Source organism: Scyliorhinus canicula, chromosome 3 (genome assembly GCF_902713615.1).
Source record: "Scyliorhinus canicula chromosome 3, sScyCan1.1, whole genome shotgun sequence".
NCBI classification, from domain to species: Eukaryota; Metazoa; Chordata; class Chondrichthyes; order Carcharhiniformes; family Scyliorhinidae; genus Scyliorhinus; species Scyliorhinus canicula.
In genome coordinates, this window is record NC_052148.1 from 153,295,581 (window position 1) to 153,320,040 (window position 24,460).

General features: G+C 46.1%; 1 protein-coding gene across 7 annotated transcripts in view; it reads left to right on the forward strand.

Annotated features, from left to right (window-relative positions):
• kcnip4 (Kv channel interacting protein 4) overlaps positions 1–24,460 on the forward strand; it is a 1,191,104-nt gene that overhangs the window by 992,646 nt on the left and 173,998 nt on the right. Inside the window, exons 1-2 of one of the 7 annotated variants that reach the window (XM_038791493.1) lie at positions 4,800–4,954; positions 6,466–6,567. The exons of 4 other annotated variants lie outside the window; for them this stretch is intronic. In XM_038791493.1, coding sequence (XP_038647421.1) covers positions 6,516–6,567 — 52 coding nt within the window. In that variant the 5' untranslated portion in view covers positions 4,800–4,954; positions 6,466–6,515. Of the gene's footprint in view, positions 1–4,799; positions 4,955–6,465; positions 6,568–24,460 lie in introns of those variants that run through there. 2 more of the 7 variants (XM_038791487.1, XM_038791494.1) reach the window with 2 other exon arrangements.

The following is a 24,460-nucleotide window of genomic DNA, read 5'->3' on the forward strand; positions in this document are numbered from 1 at the left end:
GAGGTGTTGACCTTTGGTAGGGTGCTCTTTCCAAGAGCCGGTGCAGACTCGATGGGCTGAATGGCCTCCTTCTGCACTGTAAATTCTATGTAAGTTTAACTACAATGCCGGTCTTTATTTATTTATTTAATTGGTCAATTAGTTGTTAAGTTAATTACCAAAGTGATGGTAAGTTACATTCTCCTAGCTTGCAGAGAAGAAAAGCACTCACCAACTACTGGAGCTTGAAAGAGAAAGATGTAAAATGCAGTGTCTCCTTCCCTCTCTACACACTGACCCTCACAAATTTCCCTTCTCAATACTCAGTCCATGAAGCAGTGTTGAAATTCCATTGACAATATTCAATAAGTGGTTGGAAGTATGGCAGTAGTTTCTGAAGTCAGAACGATTGAGGATTTATTTTGAGGAGGTGTGGAAATGATAGTGTTTTTAAAAGGAAGGATGCAGAAAAATGACAGCTACCACAGAGCAAGGGAGGAATGATTTGTGCTAATGGGGTCAAGAGAGGCGGTGATGGGTGTCATAGAGAAGAAGAGCTTGTTATATTACCCTCGGTGGTAATATGTTGTGTTCTTTGTCTTTTGTTCCAGAATGGGCCGTTGAGTTGATGACAAAGAATCCACCAATCATTAGATTGATATAAAACTAATTTATTATATACCGATTAATTAAAGTTCACACACGCTACTGAGCGATAGTTAATAATAAAGTAATATTGAATCTGTCTAGCAGTAATCAATAATCTAGCAGTCACTAATAATATCCTCGAGTTAACTCTCTCTAATCTAATCTACTTCTCGTGCTGTTCTCCTTTGCTAACTACCCAGCATCCCCTGAGGTCTGATTTATATACAGAGAAATGGTGGTGCCCTCTAGTGTTTGAATTACACAGGGATATAATAATTAACCCTTCACTAGCTTGCCTATATACATATCAGTACAGACTCTGAGAGCACAGGTGCACCTAAGTGAAAGGATGCAGGATTGGGCAGAGGAGATTGTTGGGGAGGAGGACAAAGGGAAGGGGAAGAAACAATAGAAGGTGAAAAATGGCAGAAGGAACTAGCTTTAGTTTCATCAAAAATTGGAACAAATTTGGAACTCTTTTGCTGGATTTTCCAGGAAGCAAGGCCAACAGCTCTGTAGTCCCAGCACCACAAGCCAGGCACAGTGGCTGCAGCTCAGACTATAAGCAATCCCACCTCAACAAAGAGCCCAGATAAATCCTAGATCATGGGCCTAAGTGAGAGAGATAAGGGAGATAATGGGGCCAGGTCCAAGAGACCAGGATGGTTGATGGAGTGTTAAAGAGGGATGACCTTATGAGAGGGGTTTTTCCTGATGGACCCAACAGATCTGTAAACGAGATCATCTCACTTGTCCAACACCAGCCCACACAGCTAAAGCTGCCGGGTTTCCCACACCGTGTGGTCCTACCCCCGCCGCAGGTAACATACTGGCAGGGACAGGATGAGACCCTATGTGGCCATTAATTATCCCTTAAAGGCCTCAATAGGCCCAAGGGGCAGCAGCATGCCTGAGGCCTTCCTCAATCCTTTGTTCCAATCGGACCCTGTGAATGAAGGGGGTTTTTTCAGTGCAGTTTTGTTTGCTACGCTAAAACAGTAACTACACTTCAAAATTACTTAATTGCAGAATTATTAAGGGAGACATTATTGAGACATCTGGACGTTATGAAAGGTGCTACATAAATTCAAGCCTTTCTTTTCTTATGCTATCTGAAAATTGAATCTGAGCTATGCTGCCACACCTATGTACATGAATGTTCCTGTACATTTAGCTGTTACATCTGTCCTGGAAGCGAAGTGGAATAATCCACAGCAATGCCATAAGGTAGAGAAAACTGATTGGAACAAAGTAGAGTCCAATTAAAGTCACTGACCTGAATGTGTCAATCACTATATAAGGGCCAAATGGAGAAATCCTTTTGCTGTACGAAATTGAGACGAGTAGCAGGGAAACAAACTTGCTGCTGCTCGAGAAGCTGCTCACAATCACCATGTCTGCAAAGCATATCGAGGGGAGCAGGTGAGTTCAAATATTCAAAATAGAGAAACTGGAGATAGTCTACAGCCAAATCATTAGACCCCTAGGTCTGTTGTGACACAGGTTTGATAGAATAGGCTCCAGCTTAATGGTACTAAAGCAAAAGTTCTATTTGTAGATGAAATATCTAGCTATTATCTTCACTGCTTTATCACACCAACAAAACAACTGACCATATAATGGGTTTCTGAACTAAACACAAAGGAAGCATAGTTTGGCTGCAAGTGGTATTTTTAGCCTGTCAGAGGAGAACTGATAAATGATGAGTTTTAAAGCAAAGAAAAAGTTTATAGATTTGAAGGAAAGAAACAAATATACTTTGAAATATAAGTATTGAATGATTACATCTAGCTGTGGTTTGAGAAGGTTTTTGAAATCCAAGCAACAACCAGTAAAGTGAAGAGTACTTATTTATATTGTGATGAGACCACACTTGCTCTTTACATATTTCTGTTAGATACTGGGCAATCGTTTATACTCACAATTATCTTGTTTCTAGCTTGATTTCCAATAACATCATTATTCATAAGGGACAAGGCTGGATAATGTTTTTGAAAAAAAGGGCGAATTCAACAATGGAGTTGGGTGTCAGTAGTTTCATTTATATATCCTGTTGGCGACTGATGTTTAAGTGCAATATTCTTGATGCATGATATAGGTAGATGGTAGATGGTGAAAAATGACTATGTGCTCACATATTACATTCTGTTTTGAGGCAGCCAGAAGGATATAGATTTATGACTTTTCTAATCAGATTTTCAAGCATTATTTTCAGCCCTTAAATTTGAAATGCAGGAAACAAATGCATTCTGCATTTAATAGCACCAGATTATATGCACTTTTGATGAGATTTGTGGAGAGGTGGTATAAAAGATATTTTTTTGTATTCATAATGTTATCTTAAATTTCACTCTCAAAATAATTTGTCCCTAATGGCTTCTCGCCTGTATTATTATGAGCATGCTTAAAAATAACATTAATGTTGATTTACATTAGGACATTGTTACTTTTGCCAGCAGTGGCACATTCTAATATAAAGCCAAGGATCTCCATGGAGCCAGAGGCATCAAAACACAGCATTTTCATTAGGTTTTTCAAAGTACACCTTATAACTAAATATATAAAACTGAATTTTACCTGGCTTCTCCCCTGAGTTTCTGAACTATGCATTGATTAGGAAGGTCAAAAGAAGGTTAATTGATGAGATTGGTCCTTGAGGATCAAGCATCGCTCAGTGCTACATTCCTGAGACCTTGAGAGATTAGATAGGTGGAGCTATGGGCCAATCCATAGCTTCATGACTCAAAAGTCGTGTGGCTTGTCTAAAATCTATTCAGTTTTTCAGTATGTATGAAATGAAAACCAATATTGGTGAGTCAGGTCCAAGCATTTACATACCAGCTGACAACTCACACACTGATCCCTTCTGCATAGATGGATAAATTAGATCTGGCCCGCTGCTGGAATTTAAAGTTAATATGAAGGTAGGGATGTCTCCCTCTTCCTCCCCCACCCTCCATTTGTTGCAGTTTCAAATTGATTTAGCACAGAATTTCTGATAAGCTATCCTTAAATAGACAAGCTCATTTTGCACTTCATAATTATTTTTTAAAAACCAGAAAATCCCCGTTACCTCAGCATTGCCAATATATTTTAAGAGAAAATTAGAACAAGTGCCTGAAATAATGAATAGTAAATCAAATGAAGGTATTAACACAGAAACCACAAAGTTTGGTGCAAATGCTATTGATTAATGTATGTTACTTGTCCAAAGGATTCCTAAAGCCTGATGAAAGCAGGGTATAATTAATTCAAATTACTTTCCAGGATGCCATTGATTAAAATAAATATTGAAAACATCAACACCCCTTGAATTAAACATCTCTGATTTTAATCAATGCACCACTGGAGACCGTGCTGCCAATTGCTTTGTAAGTTGTGGAATTCCCTCCCTACAGCTCAGTATTTTTCTATTTCACTATCATTCTTAAGAGACTCCTTAAAACCTGCTTCTTTGATCAAGCTGTTGGTCATCTGGCCTAATATCTCCTAGGTGGTTCAGTGTCATATTTTGTTTGCAAAAATCTCTAAGTGCCTTGAAATGTCTTATTATTTTAAAGGTGCTGTATAAGTACATGTTGTTGTCTTAGTTTGGCATCTGGGTGATATAAGATTTGGAGAAGATTTAAGTGTAGAAATCCCATATGATTATATATATATATGATATATTTGATTCCCCTCAAAATTTAGCTTCAACCAAAGTGCATTGACTATTTCAATAAATAAAGATGACATTTTATTCCAGGCATGTTGACAAGATAATTCCACAAGTATGCAATGCTGGTTGTTATCATGCCATTTGATGAAAAGATAAAGAGAATTTTATCTTTTTGCAACAGTGAGTTGCAATCAAATTTTATAGTGGTGATATAAATTCATAAAATATTGTTAATAATTTATTATAACGTGAAAAGTTTGAGTTACTATGATTAAACACTGATTAGTGGATGATCTGAGTGGCATTTTACCATTGATAGATTTTTAAAACTGCAATGGAAACCTGGAAGGCAAAAGTACTGAAGTGCAGTGCTGTGGTCATATGGAGAATGTGCACTGCATATGGATTTTTAATGAAGGTAGATCAACATGTGCATCTATGCTTTATAAATGGTTTCTAAGCCTCTGTGATTTGAGACAGTAAGAATGATGAGACTGTAATTTTATATTCCCAGATAACTGAACGCATCCAATTTTCTCTTGATGAAAGAGATTCTCGGAGAACTTTAATTGCTCAGGACAGGTGAAAAATTCCAAAATTTTCAAAAATTGGAAATCAACCCAACCAAGTCTTCAACTTTTGGTTTGAACAGAAGCAATTTGCGGGCAGGTGACTAAACTACTCTTCTGAGGCAGGTCCATAATTTAAATGTTTTACTGAGATTGTGTGCCTCAAATTTTGACAGGTTTTTGATTTAATCCCTTCAGGCCAGATTTCATAGGGATCAGGAAACCTGACAAATGGAGGGAGATGAAAATGACTGGAGCAAACATTAGGCTCCCTTCCAGAGCAACACTTGGGGCCCAGAGGAGCAGCTTCCCAGGTGAAGCAGCTTCACTCACCTTGATAAAAGGTCCTTTCCAATCCACCCTGACCCATTGGACTCACAATCTTCCCTAGCTCCACAATCCCTTCTGCAGTCTTTTTGTTTCTGCCTCTGGGCCCTCCTCTCCCTCTCTCCCTCCCTCTCTCATTTCCGCTTCCTGGCTTTGGCATTATGCCACAGGTCATTCTGCATGGCAATCTTGATTTGGCTGGGAAATGGAGACAAAAACTTAAATGAATCCATTGAGTTCAGCAGGACCTCCAGGCTACCTGTATTTACAGGTTTCCCAGCCAGTACACCACCCCTCCCATCCTGTTTCCCTGTAAATGAAGGGCTTCTTTCTCTACCCACTTTTCACCATATGAAGTAAAAGTCACTCCAATGAGAATATTCTCTGTGACAAACTAAACCTAACAAAAATCGCAAATAAAGTCACAACTTCCACTTCATTCAAATATTAAAATTTCAGTATTGTTCTCATTTGTTCATTGTAAAAATTAATTATAAAAATTAGCATCAGAGCTTGGTAGAAAGTGTTTTTCCAGATAGATGATAGACGGCTTCATTTATTTCACAGAGCTAACATTCCAGATTGATCAACCTGGCATTAAAAGAATTACAATAATAAATACATGCAAATAATTATATATATATCGCAATGTTGAAACTTGTGTTTTGAGCACAATATAACAAGTGACATTAATTTATGGAATAAGAATCACATGTTGAATTGTTTAGAAACCATTAGCATGTCCTCAACTTTCAACAGTTCTACTTGTCTCAGTTGTTTACATCAAAAAACTCCCAGCTCTTAAACAACCATGTTTTATTATGCTTTCCAGTTACTAAATAAAATTTCAGAATTCACGATATTTTGGATTATGAGGAACGAGATAAAACCATCTCAGGAGGGGCCTCACGATTTCTGCCTTGTTTCTCTGTGTGCTGCAGTCTAATAGCAGGGCACTTGCATTAACTCAACGGGAGAAAAAGCAATCTGCTATTTTCTGTTTTCTAGAATTTCTTACCCCTCCTCCTTCTCTGGGTGTTTGCTTAAACTATAAATAAAAGAATAGTTGGAATGTAATGAACTGCAAACGTTTTGTCCTGAGTGTGGATTCCAAGGATATGGCTGAATCCTGCCCTCTGAAACTGACTCCCTCAATCTAAAATAACATCTGCTTGTTGCATGATTATCATTGCAAACCAGTGACACTGTGGCACTGCATGAAGCATGCACAAAGTTCTCTTTGAAGCCCAGAGGTTTAACAAATGCTAATGATGTATCTTTTAGGTTTCATCTACACTCAGAATGGTACCAAGCGCAGTATAAAAGAGCGTCTCATGAAGCTCTTCCCCTGTTCTGTTGCCAAAAAGTCATCTTCCAAATCTCCAAGCAAGTCCTCCTTTTTTTGTTCTTAAACACTGTGATTTTAGTCTCAATTGATTCATTAATGCTTTATTAATTCCGGGTTTCCTGATGTATGATGTTTCACAATCAATTTTCGACATTTATGAAACCATAGGTACTGGGCAGGATTCTCTGCTGCCCGACGTCGATATTGTAATTGGTGATCGGGCGGAGAATCCCTTCCAACCCCTCAGATTGGGGGCGGTGCCGGTTTGACACTGGTTTTTGAGACTCCGCCCCCTCAGAAATGGCGTCATTGTGTCGCGCGCCACACGCCGAGTTCCCAACCGCGCGGTTGACGTCTGGCCTGAGCGGTCGGGAACTCGGCGTGGCGGCTGCAGGCTGCGGGGGCTTCTGTGAGGCCGAGGGGGACTAGTATGGGGTGGCTAATGGGTGGCCTGTGAGGCTGTATTTAGTGGGCCAGGTCCATGCATGGCCGACATCATGTTGTATGGCGCGACTGCTGCAGGTCGTCGCCGTGTGCATGCACGGCCAGGGACCCAGCCATTCTCCAGCTGATTTTGGCGCAGAAGCCGGGGGTTTCACCCGGTGCTGTTGCTAGCCCCTCACAGGTCCCGGAATCGGTAAGAGGTAAGCACCAATTTTGGTGTTGTAATAAGCCTGCAAATTTTCTAATCTGCCAGGCAACCGTCATTCTTCCATCTATATGCTCACTCTGTCTCTACAGTATCGTGGCATACCTATCTCCTGACTTCAGAGATTGGAATCAGGTGGCTATAGGCTGAACACTGAATCTGCTAAATGGCCAAGCGATTTACCAATCTGTCAGAAATTGCAGATGTATATCTCCACTATCAAATTATCAGAGACCTGACATCCAATTATTACACAGTCATGAAATTTGGACATGTAATTTGCCACTAAAGCTAATTGACTAAGCTAATCTCAATAAATAACCATGGCGGCATGGTAGCACAGTAGTTTGCAAAGTTGCTTCGTAGCTCCAGGGTCCCAGGTTTGATTCCTGGCTTGAGTCACTGTCAGTGCAGAGTCTGCACGTTCTCCCTGTGTCTGCGTGGGTTTCCTCCGGGTGTTCCGGTTTCCTCTCACAGTCCAAAGATGTGCAGGTTAGGTGGATTGGCCATGCTAAATTGCCTTTAGGTTAGGTGGGGTTACTGGGCTACAGGGATGTGTGGGCTTAAGTGGGGTGCTCTTTCCAAGGGCCGGTGCAGACTCGATGGGCCAAATGGCTTCCTTCTATACTGTAAATTCTATGATGCGAATAAAGTGAAACCAATGTAATGTGAAATATTTGCAATGAAATTTAATTTTGAAAAGCACCCTTACCAACTTTCTGCTCTCAGGTTTTGTTTAAAAGGCAATGTAGTTTGTTAGCAATGTTGTGGCCATGATGAAAAATCTCTTTCCCTGACCAGGAAGCTCTTTAATAACCCACTCTTACCTCTTGCATTGTAAGCTGACGGGGTTTCACTACTGAAAAGCTTCCGGCACAGCGTGGGTACACAGGCCTCTCATGTACTACCAAACTTTAAGTTTTAAGTACCGGCATGGTGGCACAGTGGTTAGCACCACTGCCTCACAGCACCAGGGACCTGGGTTCAATTCTGACCTCGGGTGACTGTTTGTGTGGAGTTTGCACTTTCTTTCGTGGATGCATGGGTTTCCTCCTTGTGCTCTGGTTTTATCCCACAGTCCAAGTCCCATAGTGCAGGTTAGGTAGAATGTTCATGCTAAATTCTCCCTTCATGTGCAGGTTGGTTAAGGGGAATGGGGCAGGGGAGTGGGCCTAGGTAGGATGTCCTTTTGGAGGGTCAGTGCAGACTCTATCTACCGAATGGCCCCCTTCTGCACTGTAGGGATTTTATGGGATTCTATGGATCTAGAAACTGGCAAGAGAGCAGAAATGGCACTCACCTCCTGTTCCATAATCGGGAAGGATGCGCCAGAGATAAAATTCCACCCTGAGGATTATGTAAGATTTCCAAGCAGCATCAACACTGGGGCACAGCTCTTTGGTCATGAGGCGGGGAGCACATAGCGGGATGTTTCCCAGTTTGCTGCACCCACCTTGGGAGAAACTCCCCCAAATGACACAATCTTTATCCCATTGGCTAGTGCAGGATAGAGTTGGGCGTGCTACCCATGCATGTCAGTCAGAGGCAGACACAAGGGCTGCCGAGTGCCAAGGAAGACTGTTTAAAAGGCCCACCTTGATTCTCTTAGACTTCATCCCAGTTGTTTCATTAAATTTTAGGCTCATCAACGAAAACATATTCACACCTCACCTTCATATCCCCATCTAATTTAATGCTAAACCATGTCCCTCATCCAACCCTATACCCCTATGTCAACCTGATGCCACCATATGTCAACCCATGACCCCCACAAACCATGTGGCCTTGTATAGTGTCAATGCCAACTTAATGTCAACTCATGCCATCGCACCCACCACCCTTGGCCTTTACATCCTCCGCACCAACTCACCCAAAATCTACCATGGGCAAAGCCCAGGGACTATGCTGAGATGAAGTAAGGTAAACTTCTAAATATTTAATACAGCCTTCACTGTATTAAAAAACACTACCATTTATGAAAGCCCATTCAAAATATTTAAGTCTGCTCAAGTGCTTAATTCCTTTTATAAACAATCTTCTATTTGCCAGGCCACAATAAAGACAGCTAATCCTTTAATAATCTCTCTGAGTTGCAATCAAATTGTGAAATTATGAAGCATGCTGAGATAATTATAGCGTATGGAAATGGCCAACTATTCATAATGATAATTGGTTAATGTCCCAGAAGTCACAGAAATTGGCTAAATTTCAACAAATAACTATACGCCAGAATTATATGCTCCCCCATTGACAGGTTTTTAGGCAGGGGGAGTGTGAAATTGAAGGGGTGGGATTCCCTTTGGGTTCCTACCAGCCCCAACCAAATAGTGATTTTATGCTGGGGCAGGCAAGGCCTCACACAGGAAGTCCACCATTACCCCAATTAGAGCCTTAAAGTGGCCACAGGCCATTTTCCACCTAGCTCAACATCTAGGCAATTGGGAGGATTTCCCTGGATTGTGAAAGCTCAAAAAAGAACAGAGTCAGGCAGGAAGATGGGTGCACCTCCATAAGAAGCCCCTTTTTGTTATCAGGTATTAGATCTGGTGGCCTCTGAACCTGCCTCCACATCCCCACCCCTACCTCTCCCCGGAGATCTCCATTCGAGCATTAAATGGCTGTGGGCCACTCAGAGTGGGCAGGGATGTGTTCCCCGCCAACTCTTCGGATGGTGGGAAGTAAGACCCCGTCATCCAAAAAAATTCAGGTCATGGTAACTAGAAGAGTTTTTACAACTCTCACTGACATGGGCAGCCTGTTTTTATTTTATTATCACAGGGTTGGGGATCAAAATAACTTTGCATTATAACAGTTATACAGACCTGATCAGCACTTCAAGAGCATTTACATCCACTCTAATAATTTGTGCCTCCAACACTTCAGATTAAGACCCTTATTACAGCGATAATTAATCTGTTTGAACTGAACACTGAATTGAAATAGCCCTCGTGAGTTTACGTTCCCTTCATCTGTGAAAACGGGATCTGTCAGAAATGGGAGCATGACGTTCCCATTTAAAGAAGATGGGCGTAATTCTCCATTGGCGACATCCTCCGCTTCAGCAGCAGCGCTCACGCCCGTGGATTTCCCGATGGTGTGGGGTTGGCCACCATGGTAAATCCCATTGGCTGGCTGCCGGGATGGAGGATTCCGCTGCTGGTGAGGGCGTGGCTTGCCAGAAAGCGGGTTCAGTGAGGTGGAGAATTCCGCCCGATATATTTTTATTAACAAAGGGCCTCACACCCACCTCAGCCTCAAATATAGACCCCAGCTCCTCTTCCCATTTGGCCTTCAGCCCCTCTGCTGAGACCAAATCCTGCTCCAGAATCCGGCCAGATATGCCAGACATACTGCCCTGTGCAAGAAAGGATTCCCTCCAGCAAGGAGGATAACAGCGCCACTGGGAGTGCCGGAAACATCCGTCTAACAAAATGTTGTATCTGAAGGTACCTCAACAAATCCGAACCCGAGAGCCCAAATTTCTCTTCAATTCCTCCAGAGTAGAAAACCGCCCCCCCCCCCCCCCCCCCCCCCCCCCCCGAAATAGATCAGACACTCTCTCCAGCCGCTTCCCCTTCCACACCCCAAATGTGGCATCTAACCTTACTGGTTCGAACATGTAATTAACACAAATAGGGATCAGTCTTGACACTGACCCCAGCTTGAAATGTTGAAAACGAAATGAAATGAAAATCGTTTATTGTCACGAGTAGGCTTCAATGAAGTTACTGTGAAAAGCCCCTAGTCACCACATTCTGGCGCCTGTTCGGGGAGGCTGGTACGGGAATTGAACCGTGCTGCTGGCCTGCCTTGGTCTGCTTTAAAAGCCCAGTATGCTAAACCAGCGGAGCTATCTTCACATTTTTTAAGTGGTGACAACCACTGGGTTTGATGAGTACTTTTTCAGAGCAAATGGAAGAGAAGCCTTCACCAGTGTTTCCAAGGTGGACCCTCTGCAGACCTAGACTCGATCTTCACCCAGGTAGATCCCAGGTCCCCACAGCATCCCAACACCTTCTCCACTTTAGCAACCCAGTAATAAAATATCAGATTTGTCTGTCCCTCTGTTGGATACCCCTCAGAATCCTCAGAGACTTAACCTGCCCATATGAAACCTGATATAAGCCGCTCAACCCCCAAAAATATTACTTGGGTAAAAATACCAGAAGACACTGAAATTAAAACAGGAATATTGGCAAGACGTTAATCTTGAGTGAATGGACCCTGTCTGCCAAGAAAAAAGGGAGGCTGTCCCATCTTTGTAGGTCAGCTTTGGCCTTCTGCACCAGGCTGGTATAAATCTATTTATGGAGCCGAGCCGATACTCAGGGAGGAGAGGTAGTATCCTCAGACTGGCTCCCTCTCCTAAAATGCTGACCAGAAAAGCTCTTCAATATAGTCATTGGGCGGGATTCTCTCACACGGGGCAAGGCCGGAGAATCGGCAGGAACGGCGTGAATCACGCCACGCCGCCCTGACGCCGGTCCGTCAGTTGGCGCCGGCGAGGTTGCTGCGGCGTGGGTCGGGGTGCCGCTCTACAGTCCCCCCCCCGACGATTCTCGGTCCGGTATGGGCCAAGCGACCACGCTAAAAAAGCCGAGTCCCGCCACCGCCGTCCACACCTGCTCTTAGCCGGCGGGGGACGGTCTGGTGGGATGACCCTGGGGGGGGGGGGGGGCTGCCGCTGTGGCCTGGCCTACCGATCGGCGGGCCAGCCTCTCGGGCTGGAGGCCTCTTTTGTTCTGCGCCAGCCCCTGTAGCCCTACGCCACGTTGCGTCGGGGCCAGCGCAGAGAAGGGACCCACTGTGCATGCGCGGCCATCACGCCGGTCCCACTGCACCTGACACCGAGGATCAGCAGCTGGAGCGGCGTGGGTCGCTCCAGTGCCGTGCTGGCCCTCTGTGAGGGTCAGAATTGCAGCTCCTGAGGTCATGTTGACGGTGTTGGGAAACACGACAGCGTTTACAACGGCGTCAACACTTAGCCTCAGGATCAGAGAATCCTGCCCATTATGTCTCCCATGGCTGGCCCCGGATCCCTCACGTACAATAGAAGATCAGCTGCACACAGAGACACCTTGGACGGGATTCTCTGAGCCCACGCCGGGTCAGAGGATCGCTGGGTACGCAAGAAATTCCCGTCATGCCGGGACGCGATTCTCCAGCGACCGGAGAATCGCCGCCAATCGCGCCCACGCAGTCGCCGTGGCGCTGGTCGGGGGCTGCTGAAAGAGGCCTCCGTGGTGATTCTCTGTGGTCGACCAGCTGGACTCCCGCCGAGTCCTGCCGGCGTGGTTCCAACCTGGTACCACCTGGAGGGAGCTCGGACCCGCGGTCGCGTTGGACGTCCTGGTGGGGGATGGGCGGGAGGATCTGACTCCGGGGGGGGGGGGGCCCAACAGGGTCCGAGCCCGCAATCGGGGGCTTCCGATCGGCGGGTGCCTTTCATTTGGAGGGGGCCTACCTCCTTCTGCGCAGGCCTGCTGTAGGTCCCTGCCATGTTGCTCGCCGCGGAGACGGCAACCGCACGCATGCGCTGCTGCGGAGATGGCCGTCACGCGCATGTGCGGACACATGCCGGCCATGCAGGGCCGCCTTTCGGTGCCAGAGCAGCGCGCAGCATTCCGGCACCTTGCTGGCCCCCTGAAGACCGCTGAATTGCTGGGCCAGCGGGCCCGTTGATGCCGGCGTACACCACTCCGGTGTTTACGCCGGCGTCACCTTATGTTCCATTCCACCCCTAACTATCCTGCTCCACTTGTCTGAGGCCCTCAGGGTAATGGCCAATTGTTCAACCATTAAAGCAAATGGAAGCGGAGAAAGAGGATGTCTCTACATCCTCCCCTCCTCCCCCATACTGAAAAGACCCAAACTCATGGTGATTTTACAAACACTTGCGGAGAGAGCCTCAATTAACAGACTCACCCATGAGACAAAGCGACTTTGCCATTTTTGTCCCCCTGCCATTTCTTTTTTTCTTTTTTTTTTATAAATTTAGATTAGCCAATTATTTTTTCCAATTAAGGGGCAATTTAGCGTGTCCAATCCACCTACTCTGCACATTTTTGGGTTGTGGGGGCGAAACCCACGCAGACACGGGGAGAATGTGCAAACTCCACACGGACAGTGACCCAGAGCCGGGATCGAACCTGGGACCTCAGCGCCGTGAGGCGGTTGTGCTAACCACTAGGCCACCATGCTGCCCTCCCCTGCCATTTCTAAAGGTCCGCAACATCTCCATGACCTCTCAAAAATCTAGGCCTGAGGCAGGGGAATACCAGAGTTTTCTTATGGGGTCAGGATGCCCATGAGAGAGGGGGATTCAAGCAGCCATGAAAAGGTTGGAGGGGTGAAGGCGGGGGGGGGGGGGGGGGTTCCTGAAAGTGGGGGCGGGGGCGTCCTGAAAGCAGGGAGGTGTAGAGAATGGGGCAGCTGGTCAAAATGGTACCCTATCTGCGAGGAGCTGGTCAGCTAGCCATTGCAGGAGAAGAGCAAGGTATGGCCTCGATAGGGAAAAATACTCTTGAGGCCCAAAACACAACAAAGTGCTGGTGACTAGTGGGGTGAATCGCGGCGCTGCGTGACTTTTAGTCAGTCTCCATTTAAATTAATATTACCATGATTCAGCTCTGCCATTTAAATTTGAATCCCTCTCTTCTGGAGAGTGTAATCTTCCCATGCCTGATTTCAGCTGTGGTAAAATGGTTCGGGATGATAACTCATTCAGAATGCAGTATAAACCCTCTTCCATCTTAACCACATGTCTACATCATTCCTGCCAGGTTTAGAGTAACCCAAGATATTGGGTTGCATATGAATAACTTTTGTGTGCTGTCACTACATGTTAAATATGTTTCTGAATCATATTGTAGGAATGCATTCATATTCCCCATCAGGCGTGTTTTTGGCAGGGGGCACATAAAATAGAATGAGTGGGCAGCGCACCACCTTCCTGCCTATTCCCAAGTTGTTACCCATCAGCTTACCTGCCTGCCCTTGGGTCTATTTAGGCACTGAATTTGCCAATTATGGCCCGTTTAGGGCTTGATTCCACCTTCACTGCCACAATACAATGGGAGATGGAAGGTGGAGCCCAATGGCCAGCCTGCTTTTTCACTGTCTGAGTTGAAAAGGCAGGAATAATAGAGATACCTCCATTTGAGGGGTTCCCTGAGCATATTGGGCAACCTCAAGATGTCAATCCCGTTTGAGCCTTCCCCTCCGGCCTCCAAATCCTGAGCTATCACCCCTCTCCCACCTCGATAGGATCCTCAATCCCTCCCTAAAAAACCCAATTTACCTTAGATCGGCATCCATGACTCATATTGCCAGGATCCTCTTGTAGCCGCAGCAATGGGCATTATTTGCTTCTGGCTGATTCTCAGCCAAGGCCTCACTTAGAGTGATTTCATGCCGGCGAGCTCCAGATCGGAGCACCATTTTGGAACCTGCTCTGATCTTCCCCCCCACCCCCACCCCTCCCTTTCAGGCCCTCCCCATTTTGATCCCAACCACACCTCCAATCTTGGGAAGGCCCCCGGGAGCCCCCTCCATCCCTCCCCTCTACTTGATACAGGCGCCTGGGGCCCGAAGCATGACATTGTCAGCCTTGCACACGGGGACTGCCAGCCTGGTACCCTGGCAGTGCCTCTGCCAGCCTCAGTGTCACCTGGGCACAATGTCAATGTCAGGGTTGCACTGCCACGGTGTCCGGGTGGCACTGCCAGGGTGCCAGGCTGGCAGTGCCAAGGCGACCAGGTGCCAGAGGGAGAACCAGGATACAACCCTGTCCTGTCCCTGACCACCTGGGGTCTCTAATGAGATGGAAGGCCGCCCCACCTGTGCTGTTATGCCTGGTCCCCGTTTGTGTGGACCAGTACTAAAGGGCACCTCAACGAGGCACCACCCTTGAGTCCTGGGCACTGGGAGAATCCGGCGAACGTATATTTAAATGAGCCATGCAGCTGATTTAACTATGCTGATCTAGGTCACGCCCAGTGCAGGATCTAGTGAGGCGGTTCGAGCGTCGCATTTCTCACGAGAGGCTCTCGCAAGTTTCAACGGCTTTATCCTGAGAGCAAGTCGGGTACAACAACAACTATTTTGCGCAAGAGTCTGGTGCATTATTATCTATTTCTGAGGTTTTGGTTCACAGAGGAATGTCAGCTATATCACCAAGAGAACACACTGCCCTTTGTCAACTTTTCATTGTCCAGCTGAAACTTTGGGACACGCATTTGTGGGCTCAGTTTAATAAATCATCCACAGAACAGTACTTCTGGCAATACAGCAGTTCCTCGGTACTGGAGTGTCAGCTTAGATTATGTGCTCCAGTCCTGAGATGAGACTTGAACATGTGACTGGGAGGCAAGCAAATGTCTAACTAAGCCAAATGGACAATTAGATTACAAACTGAATTGTGGACATTCTTTGTGGCAGGAATGAGCTTCCAGTGATGAACACATTTTTTTCATTCTGAGTTTTCTCATGTTTTATTTTACTTTTGGGAGAGGGTTGTTGACATTCAATTAAATTATTCCCACTGTAGAAGTCAAATATTGGAAGGCTCTCGAAAGTTTGCAGCAATATACGTCTGCATCATATTTTTCCTTGCCAAACCTCACCTGGTTGAGTGAAAGTATTTTTCTCCAGTTTAAAAGATCATCTTGATTTTGCAGGAAGGAAAATAAATGTCACAAGAGGTCTGAATTGTTTTAATGCTAGCCAGACTGTAATCCATTTCCTTCCATAGAGTAGAAAGGCAAGTTTAACATATCATAATTTGATACTGTCGCAATGCTTCTAGTTCAAACAGCGCCCGTATCAAGTCGCGTATCAGTCACCTCATTTCAAGTCGCGTATCAGTCACCTCATTTCAAGTCGCGTATCAGTCACCTCATTTCAACACCAGCAGATTTCACTTCACATAATAGAATTTACAGTGCAGAAGGAGACCATTTGGCCCATCGTGTCTGCACCGGCCCTTGGAAAGAGTACCCTACTTAAGCCCACACTTCCACCCTATTGCCTTAACCCAAATAACCCTTCCTAACCATTTTTGACATTAAGGGTAATTTAGAGTGGCCAATTCACCTAGCCTGCACACCTTTGGACTGTAGGAGGAAACCAGAGCACCTGGAGGAAACCGACACAGACTCTGCACTGACAATGACCCAAGCTGGGTATTGAACCTGGGACCCTGGCATTGTGAAGCAACAGTGCTAACCACTGTGCTACCGTGCTGCCCTTGTCAAAGATCGGATGGCATTCCTGGTAATTTCAAAAAGTGCATTTAATAGTGTTCAGAAGTACACAATCGACTGGCTGTTTAACAACCTTAATTGGCTTTCCTGTCGTTTGTTTGCCTCCTCGCTACCTTCTGGATATTTAATTTTTCTAACAGTTGCCACTGTTGGCATTCCAATTTGCCTGCTCCGTGTGCTTCTATGACTATTTCTGTGAATCATGATTTTCCCTCCCAAAAGCTCTCCAACTCTTTGGGCACGATTCTTTTCAAAAAATTATTTTTATTCATATCAGGGCATACATAACAACATACAAACAATCATTCAATAACAAAATACAATCCTCCTAATATTACACTTTTTCCCTTTTTCTCCCCTAAACTTCCATTTCCCTCTTTTCTTTCCCCTCCTCCCCACTGCCCCACCCCCTACCCCATGGCAACAAACAAATCTGTAAACAGAGACTAGAGTAGCCTACATCTCGTCCAGAACGACCCCCCCCCCCCCCCCCCCGCCCCATCCGAGCCCCAAAGGGAAAAGTTAATCTTCTCCAATTTAAGGAATTCTGCAACATACCCAAACCATGTGACAATTTTGGTTGTCCCTCCGATTTCCATTCCAATAAAATTCGCCTCCGGGTGATCTATGTGGTGGACACGGACCCCCTTTCCCTTCATAATGCCCGGCATTTCCGACACCCCAAAGATTACATCAAGCTTCGATTCCCTGCTGGGTCACTGTCTGTGTGGAGTTTGCATGTTCTCCCCGTGTCTGCGTGGGTTTCCTCCGGGTGCTCCAGTTTCCTCCCACAGCCCAAAGACGTGCAAGTTGGCGGATTGGCCATGACAAATTGCCCTTAGTGTCCAAAAAGGTTAGGAGGGGTTAGTGGGTTACGGGGACAGGGTGGAAGTTAGGGCTTAATGTAGGTTGGTGCACTCGATGGGCCGAAAGGCCGCCTTCTGCACTGGATGTTCTATGTTCTGTGTTTAAAGAGGACCCGGTAACATCTCCATCCCACAACTTTTGCTAGTGCTTCAGATATCAAGCCCCAGAACCCCACTAACTGCGGACATAACCAGAACATGTGGACATGGTTAGCTGGTGCCCCTCTATCCCTCTCAGACCTATCCTGCGATGAACCCACTCATTTGCGTTGATGTCATATGGGCCCTATGCACCAGCTTGAACTGTGTCAAGCTCATCCTAGCACGTGAAGATGTATCATTGATCTGGCGCATAATTTCACTCCCAACTCCATATCCAACTCCTCCTCCCACTTCTGCTTTATCTCCTCAATCGGTGCTTGCCCTATGTCCACCAGCCACCCATAGATGTCTGCAATTCTCCCATCTCCCAACTCATCTGGCAAGAGCAAGCGATCAAGCAAGTTGTGATTTGACAGCCGAGGGAACAAGGACAATTGCTTCTGCATGAACGTTCGACACTGTGGATATTTAAACTCCCCCCCCCCCCCCCCCCCCCCCCCCCACCCCCACCCCCGCCGCTGGCAATTTGTGCTTCTCCGTAACTCCTTACAGCTTGCAAACCTACCTTCTAAGATTAAGTCCTTCACCCTTCCCAACTCTCCTTTCCACCACTCAAATCTTGCATCCAACCCTGCTGGGGCGAAGCAGTGATTCCCACATATAGGGGCCAGCACCAACATGTCCTCCAATCCAAAACGCCGCCTCAACTGGCTCCAAACCTTTAAGGAATACACCATCACCAGACTTTTCGTATACTTCCAAGGGTCAAACGGGAGCGGGGCCAGCTAAAATCCTCAAGCTAGCCCCCTTACACAATGCCTCCATCACCTGTACCCACTCTGCCTCTTCTCCCCCCCCTCCCCCACACTCACTGTTTCCTTTGGATGAATACCCACCAAGCCCATGGTGTCTTACCAGCCCATACAAAATCTTAAATTATTATGTGCATCTTACAGAAGAACGCCTTCGGCAGGAATATCGGGAGGGAAACAAACACACACAAAAACCTTGGCAGGACGTTCATCTTGTCCGTCTGCACCCGCCCAGCTATTGAAAGCAGAAGGGCATTCCACCTTTTTAAATCCTCTTTTACCCTCTCCACCAGGCCCGCCAGATTACATTTATACATCATGGTCCAGTCATGGGCCACCTGAGTACCTAATTGGCTGAATCTACTTCTGGCCAGCCTCAATGGAAGGGCACTCAATCTGCCCCTCTCCCCAGGGCATTTACTGGAAACACTTCACTTTTGGTCATATCCAATTTGTAGCTCAGAGGCTACCAAATAGGTAATTAGCCTTTTCCCATACTCACACAAAACACTCCTTGCTCCATGAAACTGGCCTACTACCTTCCCCATTGTCATCAAATCAAATTCCTCTTGCAGCTTCTTCTACTCTGCCAAGGGTTCCCTGGTAGAAGCCACAGAGTACCGCCGATGTACCTCTGGAATTGCACCAATCAATCGCTGCCTCTCTGACCTCTCCATCTTGTCCCTAATATTTTCCTAATCTTATCCATACATCCCAGCGGATTAGATATATACGATGACAAATCACCCACATATAGCGAAACTCTGTGTTCTCTACCCCTTCTCACAATACCTGACAACTCCCGAGAAGCCCAACAGGAACACACCCCTCAAGCCGTAGTGCTACTATCTTAGCCAGAACTTTCACATCTGTATTTAACAAGGAGATGGGACTCTATGACCCACACCCCATCGGGTCCTTTCCTTTCTTGGGGATCAATAAAATAGATGTCTTAGCAAGCTTGGCCAGTAATTCTTCCTGTGTCAAAGAGTCGGAGAACATCTCCAGGAGATGTGGGGCCAGCTCCGTCGCAAACCGTTTATAAAAATCAACCGGGAAACCATCTAGCCCATTGCCTTCCCTGACTGCATTGGGACAATTGCCTCCATCACCTCCTGTAACCACACCAGAGCCTCCAATCCCTGCCACTTCTCCCCCACTCAACGTCTGGGAATATTAATCCCTGAAAATAAAACACACCATTTTATCCCCCTCCCCCGGGATTTAGACCTGTATAACTTCTTATAGAATGACATAAACACTTTATTAATACCCTCCGACATTGTCACGAGTTCTCTTCCCTCTTCCCTCACTTATACTATCTCCCTTGCGGCAGCTTGTCGCCGCAAATGGTGCGCTAGTAGGTGGCTCGCCTTCTCCCCATGATGTGGAGATGCCGGTGTTGGACTGGGGTGAGCACAGTAAGAAGTCTTGAAGTGAATGAATCACCTGAGGAAGGAGCTGCACTCCGAAAGCTAGTGTTTGAAACAAACCTGTTGGACTTTAACCTGGTGTTGAAAGACTTCTTACTGTGCTTCTCCCCATAATCACTCAAAATCACTTGCTCTACGAAGCTGGGCCACTATCTTCCCTATCATCATCAAATCAAATTCCTCTTGCAGCTTCTTCCACTCTGCCAAGAGTTCCCTGGTAGAAGCCACAGAGTACCGCTGATCTACCCCCAGAATGGTGCCAGTCAATCACTGCTTCTCTGATCTCTGCACCTTGTCCCGAAGCACTTTAAATGCGATGACTTCCCCCCATACCAACGCCTTCAATGTCTCCCAAAATGTGGAGGGCAAGACCACCCTGCCCAGAGCTTGGCCGCCCAGGGCCTAACAGACGCCCCCAGGTGCAATGGTCCACATTTGTGGAAACTAGTACAAACGGCACCATGGTGAGGTCTCCCAGGTGTGGCTGGTAGTTCCCGGGCCCTAGGAGAACATGGCACAGGCATATTTAAATTAGTCTAATGGCTCACTTCAATATGTTAAGCTGGATCTCAGCCAGCGAGGGTGAGATCCAGATCGCGACATCTCATGAGATTTCATTTATCAAGTGTCGATGAGACTTGTCAGGGCAAGGCCATTGAATCTCGCAAGAGGCCTCTCGCGAGATTTGCGATACGTGAACCATTTTACCAAGTCGGAGTGACGAGGCCATTAAGTCGCACCTTTTTTAAGACGCACCTTAAAACCTAGCATTTTACTCCAGCTTTTGGTCATGCCTCAGTATCATATGTTGTTTTCTAATCTTCCTGTGAAGCACTATGAGATATCTTATTATGTTAAAGGTGCCAGTTTGCTGTTGTTGAGTTCAGTCAGCTCTATTTTTTTTTAAAAATATTTTTATTCTCCTTTTTCACAATTTTTCTCCCACATTTACACTCAACAATCAATAACCAACAACAAATATCTCAAACCCCATAACAGTAACAACGATCCCATCCTCCCACCATGCCCCAGACATCAGCCCGCATGTTAACATAAACAAATTACAAAAAAAAGGAATCAGGGATTACCCATAGCCATCTTCAACATACATAGCCCCCCCCCCCCCCCACTAATGTTCGATGTTATCCAGTTCTTGAAAGTGCATAATAAATAATGCCCATGACATGTAGAACCCCTCCGAGCTTCCCCTCAATTCCAACTTAACCTTCTCAAGGGTCAAGTATTCCAACAGGTCCCCTCGCCACGCCAGGGCACCGGGTGGAGAGGCCGCTCTCCATCCCAGCAGGATCCGCCTTCGGGCGATCAACGAGGCGAAGGCCATGATATCTGCCTCCGCACCCGTTTCCAACCCTGGCTGGTCTGACACCCCGAATATGGCCTCCCGGGCACCCGGGTCCAGTTTCACATTTTCCCATGCACCACCTTGGAAATTACCATTAACATCTCCTTCCAGTACTCTCCAGGCTTTGGACAGGACCAAAACATATGAACGTGATTAGCACCCCCCCACCCTGCATTGTTCATACACATCTTCTACCCCTTCAAAGAATCGGCTCATCCTCGCCCTTGTGAGGTGTGCCCTGTACACCACCTTCAGCTGTATCAGCCCCAACCTCGCACACGAGGTGGAGGCATTCACTCTCCGGAGCACCTCACACCAGACCCCCTCCTCTATAACCTCTCCCAATTCTTCCTCCCACTTTGCTTTGATCCCCTCCAGTGGTGCCTTATCCTTTTCCAGCATAGCTCCGTATACCGCTGACACTGTCCCCTTCTCCAGTCCACTTGCCGCCAGCACTTCCTCCAACAACGTGGAGGCCGGTTCCTCCAGGAAGCTCTGTATCTCCTTCCTGGCAAAGTCCCGAACCTGCATATATCTAAACACTTCTCCCTGCTCCAGCCCATACTTCGCTTCCAGCTCCCTCAATCCCGCAAATCGACCCCGAAGAAAGAAATCTTTTAGGGTCTTAATCCCCTTCTCTTCTCATTTCCGAAAGTTTCCGTCCCACCTCCCTGGCTCAAATCTGTGGTTCTCCCGAATTTCCCTCGACCCTGCCCCCAACCCCAAATGTTGGCGAAACTGTCTCTAGATTTTCAATGAACCTATTATTACCGGACTCCCCGAGTATTTCCCCGGAGCTAGTGCTTTCAGCCCCGACCCCCTGCACAAACTCTCCTCCATTCTGACCCACTGGGAATCAACCCCTCTGACCGAGCTCCGCACCCTCTCCACATTTGCCGCCCAGTAGTAGTACATCAGGTTCGGGAGACCCAAACCTCTTGCCTGCCTTCCCCTCTGTAGCAGCACCTTCCTCACTCTGGCCCAGTCAGCTCTATTAATGGGGTGTTTCTCTTTGGCTTTTCTTTAATCACCCAGTAGCTTGTGTTCAAGTAATCTCAAAACAAGTGACTAAATGCTGAAGGATTTATTGAGCTACAACTACAAGAACACCAAAGCGCTCATGGACAGAAAATTAGAAGAAACCCCAAAAAGAAGGCAACTCCCAATAAAGTGGAGAAGGCAATAAGAGGCCCCAGGTGGCGGGCAACAAAAGACGCACAGTGAGTGCCCCAGAGCAGGGAGCAAGGGAGACAACATTCAAGTAAACCGCATGATAGTTACCAATTATGTCAACGCAATCCAATTAACAAGCTGAAGCATTTAGTGCAGAAGAAGGAAATTGGTGAGAAGCAGCTGAAAGTATAAAAAGTAGAGCTTCGAGAACATTCTGACAAAGTATTCAAACTACAACAGCAGATTATAGTGTGGAGTGTGCAGATTGCAGTGAATGAAGGAAAGTTGTCTGAGGTAACTCAAAGAAGCAAAACATGCAAAATGTAAATTAACTTGTTCTGCAGGAAAATGTTCACATAAGAGCTGATCAGGAAGATTTGAAGCACAAGATTCAAGTTGAGTCAATGAGACAATGCATTGAAACCAAGGGTGAGTTGGGAAGATGTAACAAGAAAATGAACATTGAAAAAATAGTTGATTGTCTTTCAAGATCAAACGCAGACGGAATGCATAATTATTCAGAAACATGAAGAAATTAAGATTGTCTTAAACAGCAGCATGGAAGAACAGCAGAATAAACTCATAGAGACTCCACTGATTTACAGGAAAGTTCAAGATTAAGCAAGTAAGCTTCACAAAGAAATGGAAAATCTGTCAAAAGACCTCCATGCACTATAAGAATCCCTCAGGGCAATATTCATTCCACTGGAAAGTAACAAAGAAGTTAAATGAATTTAACGTCACCCTGAAAAAATTGAAGAACCAGTTGGCAGAAAAGACATAGCAATGTTCCATTTTCAGGAAGACACCGAAAGTTACAAGAAAAGATCAGGCGGGGGGGGGGGGGGGGGGGAGAATAGCGGGAGGGCGTGAAAAATGTCGGGAGGCCCTCCCGCTATTCTCCCCCCCGGCGTGGGGAGCGGAGAATTGCGCCCTTTAATCTGCAATTTGCCGTGAAGAAAATGTGCTAAAACCATCATATGGAATAAAGATTCTTTCATTCCCCATCACTTATGATTTTGACCCCTTTCCACAGTCTGTGTCTATCGTTAACCAGTTGTATTTACTGCATTATATATTATAGTTCTTGTTGTAAATAAACAGTCATTGTGTTTACATTTACAAACCTGGTGACCGATTATTGGGCAGCTAAGGGTCAAAGTCTTTGGGTATTTTTATACGAATTATTTGTGAATTTACTTGCGTTGTGACTCTGGGCACATGGGGCTGGAATTGACCGCACACTAGCCGAGGGTGTCATAACAAATAAGACATGAGCTGAATGACAAGGTTCACAATCCTACAAAATGATTTGAAAGTAAAACAGGAAACAAATGTTTGGTTGAAATTGTGAAACAAGTAGAAAGAAGTCTCCATTGTTAAATGCATCCGTCTAGCAAGAACATTACGAACACCATGATCAGCCATAATCGTGATAAATGGCGGAGCAGGCTCAAAGGACCAAAAGGCCTCCTCCTATCTTCTATGTGCCACAGGGAAAAAAAAACACGTCCACTTTAGGAATGAATGGAGTGCACATTTCTTTTGAAGTGGAGATGCCAGCGTTAGACTGGGGTGAGCACAATAAGAAGGTCTTACAACACCAGGTTAAAGTCCAACTAGCTTTCGAATCACTAGCTTTCGGAGCAGACAAGTTCTTTCTGAGAAATGCGCAAGAAGCAAATCAAGTGAAGTAACTAAGTACCCCTACCATTCCACTACGTGTGACAGATTGAGATGTGGAAAACTGTCAACATTCTAGACAGTCTGAATTCGTAAAGTCGAGACTTGGTCGGGATGGGGGAGGGAGGGTAGGAATACCAAGTAAAGATTGTCACTCCATTGGAAGAGAGGAAAATGTTCTATTCAGAAGGGGAGGATGTTGTTGACAGAGCCCTCAACAGTGTGTGGTCCATCTCCCACGCCATTACCCTCGCTCCCTCCCCTCCCTCCCAGAACAAGCATAGAGTCCCCCTTGTTCTCACATTTCAGCCAACCAGCCTCCATATGTAAAGCATAATCCTCCCGCCATTTTCGCCAACTCCAGCGTGATGCCACCACCAAACACATCTTCCCTTCACTCCATCTGTCAGCATTCCGCAGAGACTGTTCCCTCCGAGACAATCTAGTCCACTCCTCCACCATACCCAGCATCGCTCCCATCACCTACGGCACCTTCCCATGCAATCGCAGAAGGTGTAACACCTGCCCCTTTACCTCTTCCATGCTTAACGTCACAGGCCCAAAACACTCATTCCAGGTTAGGCAGC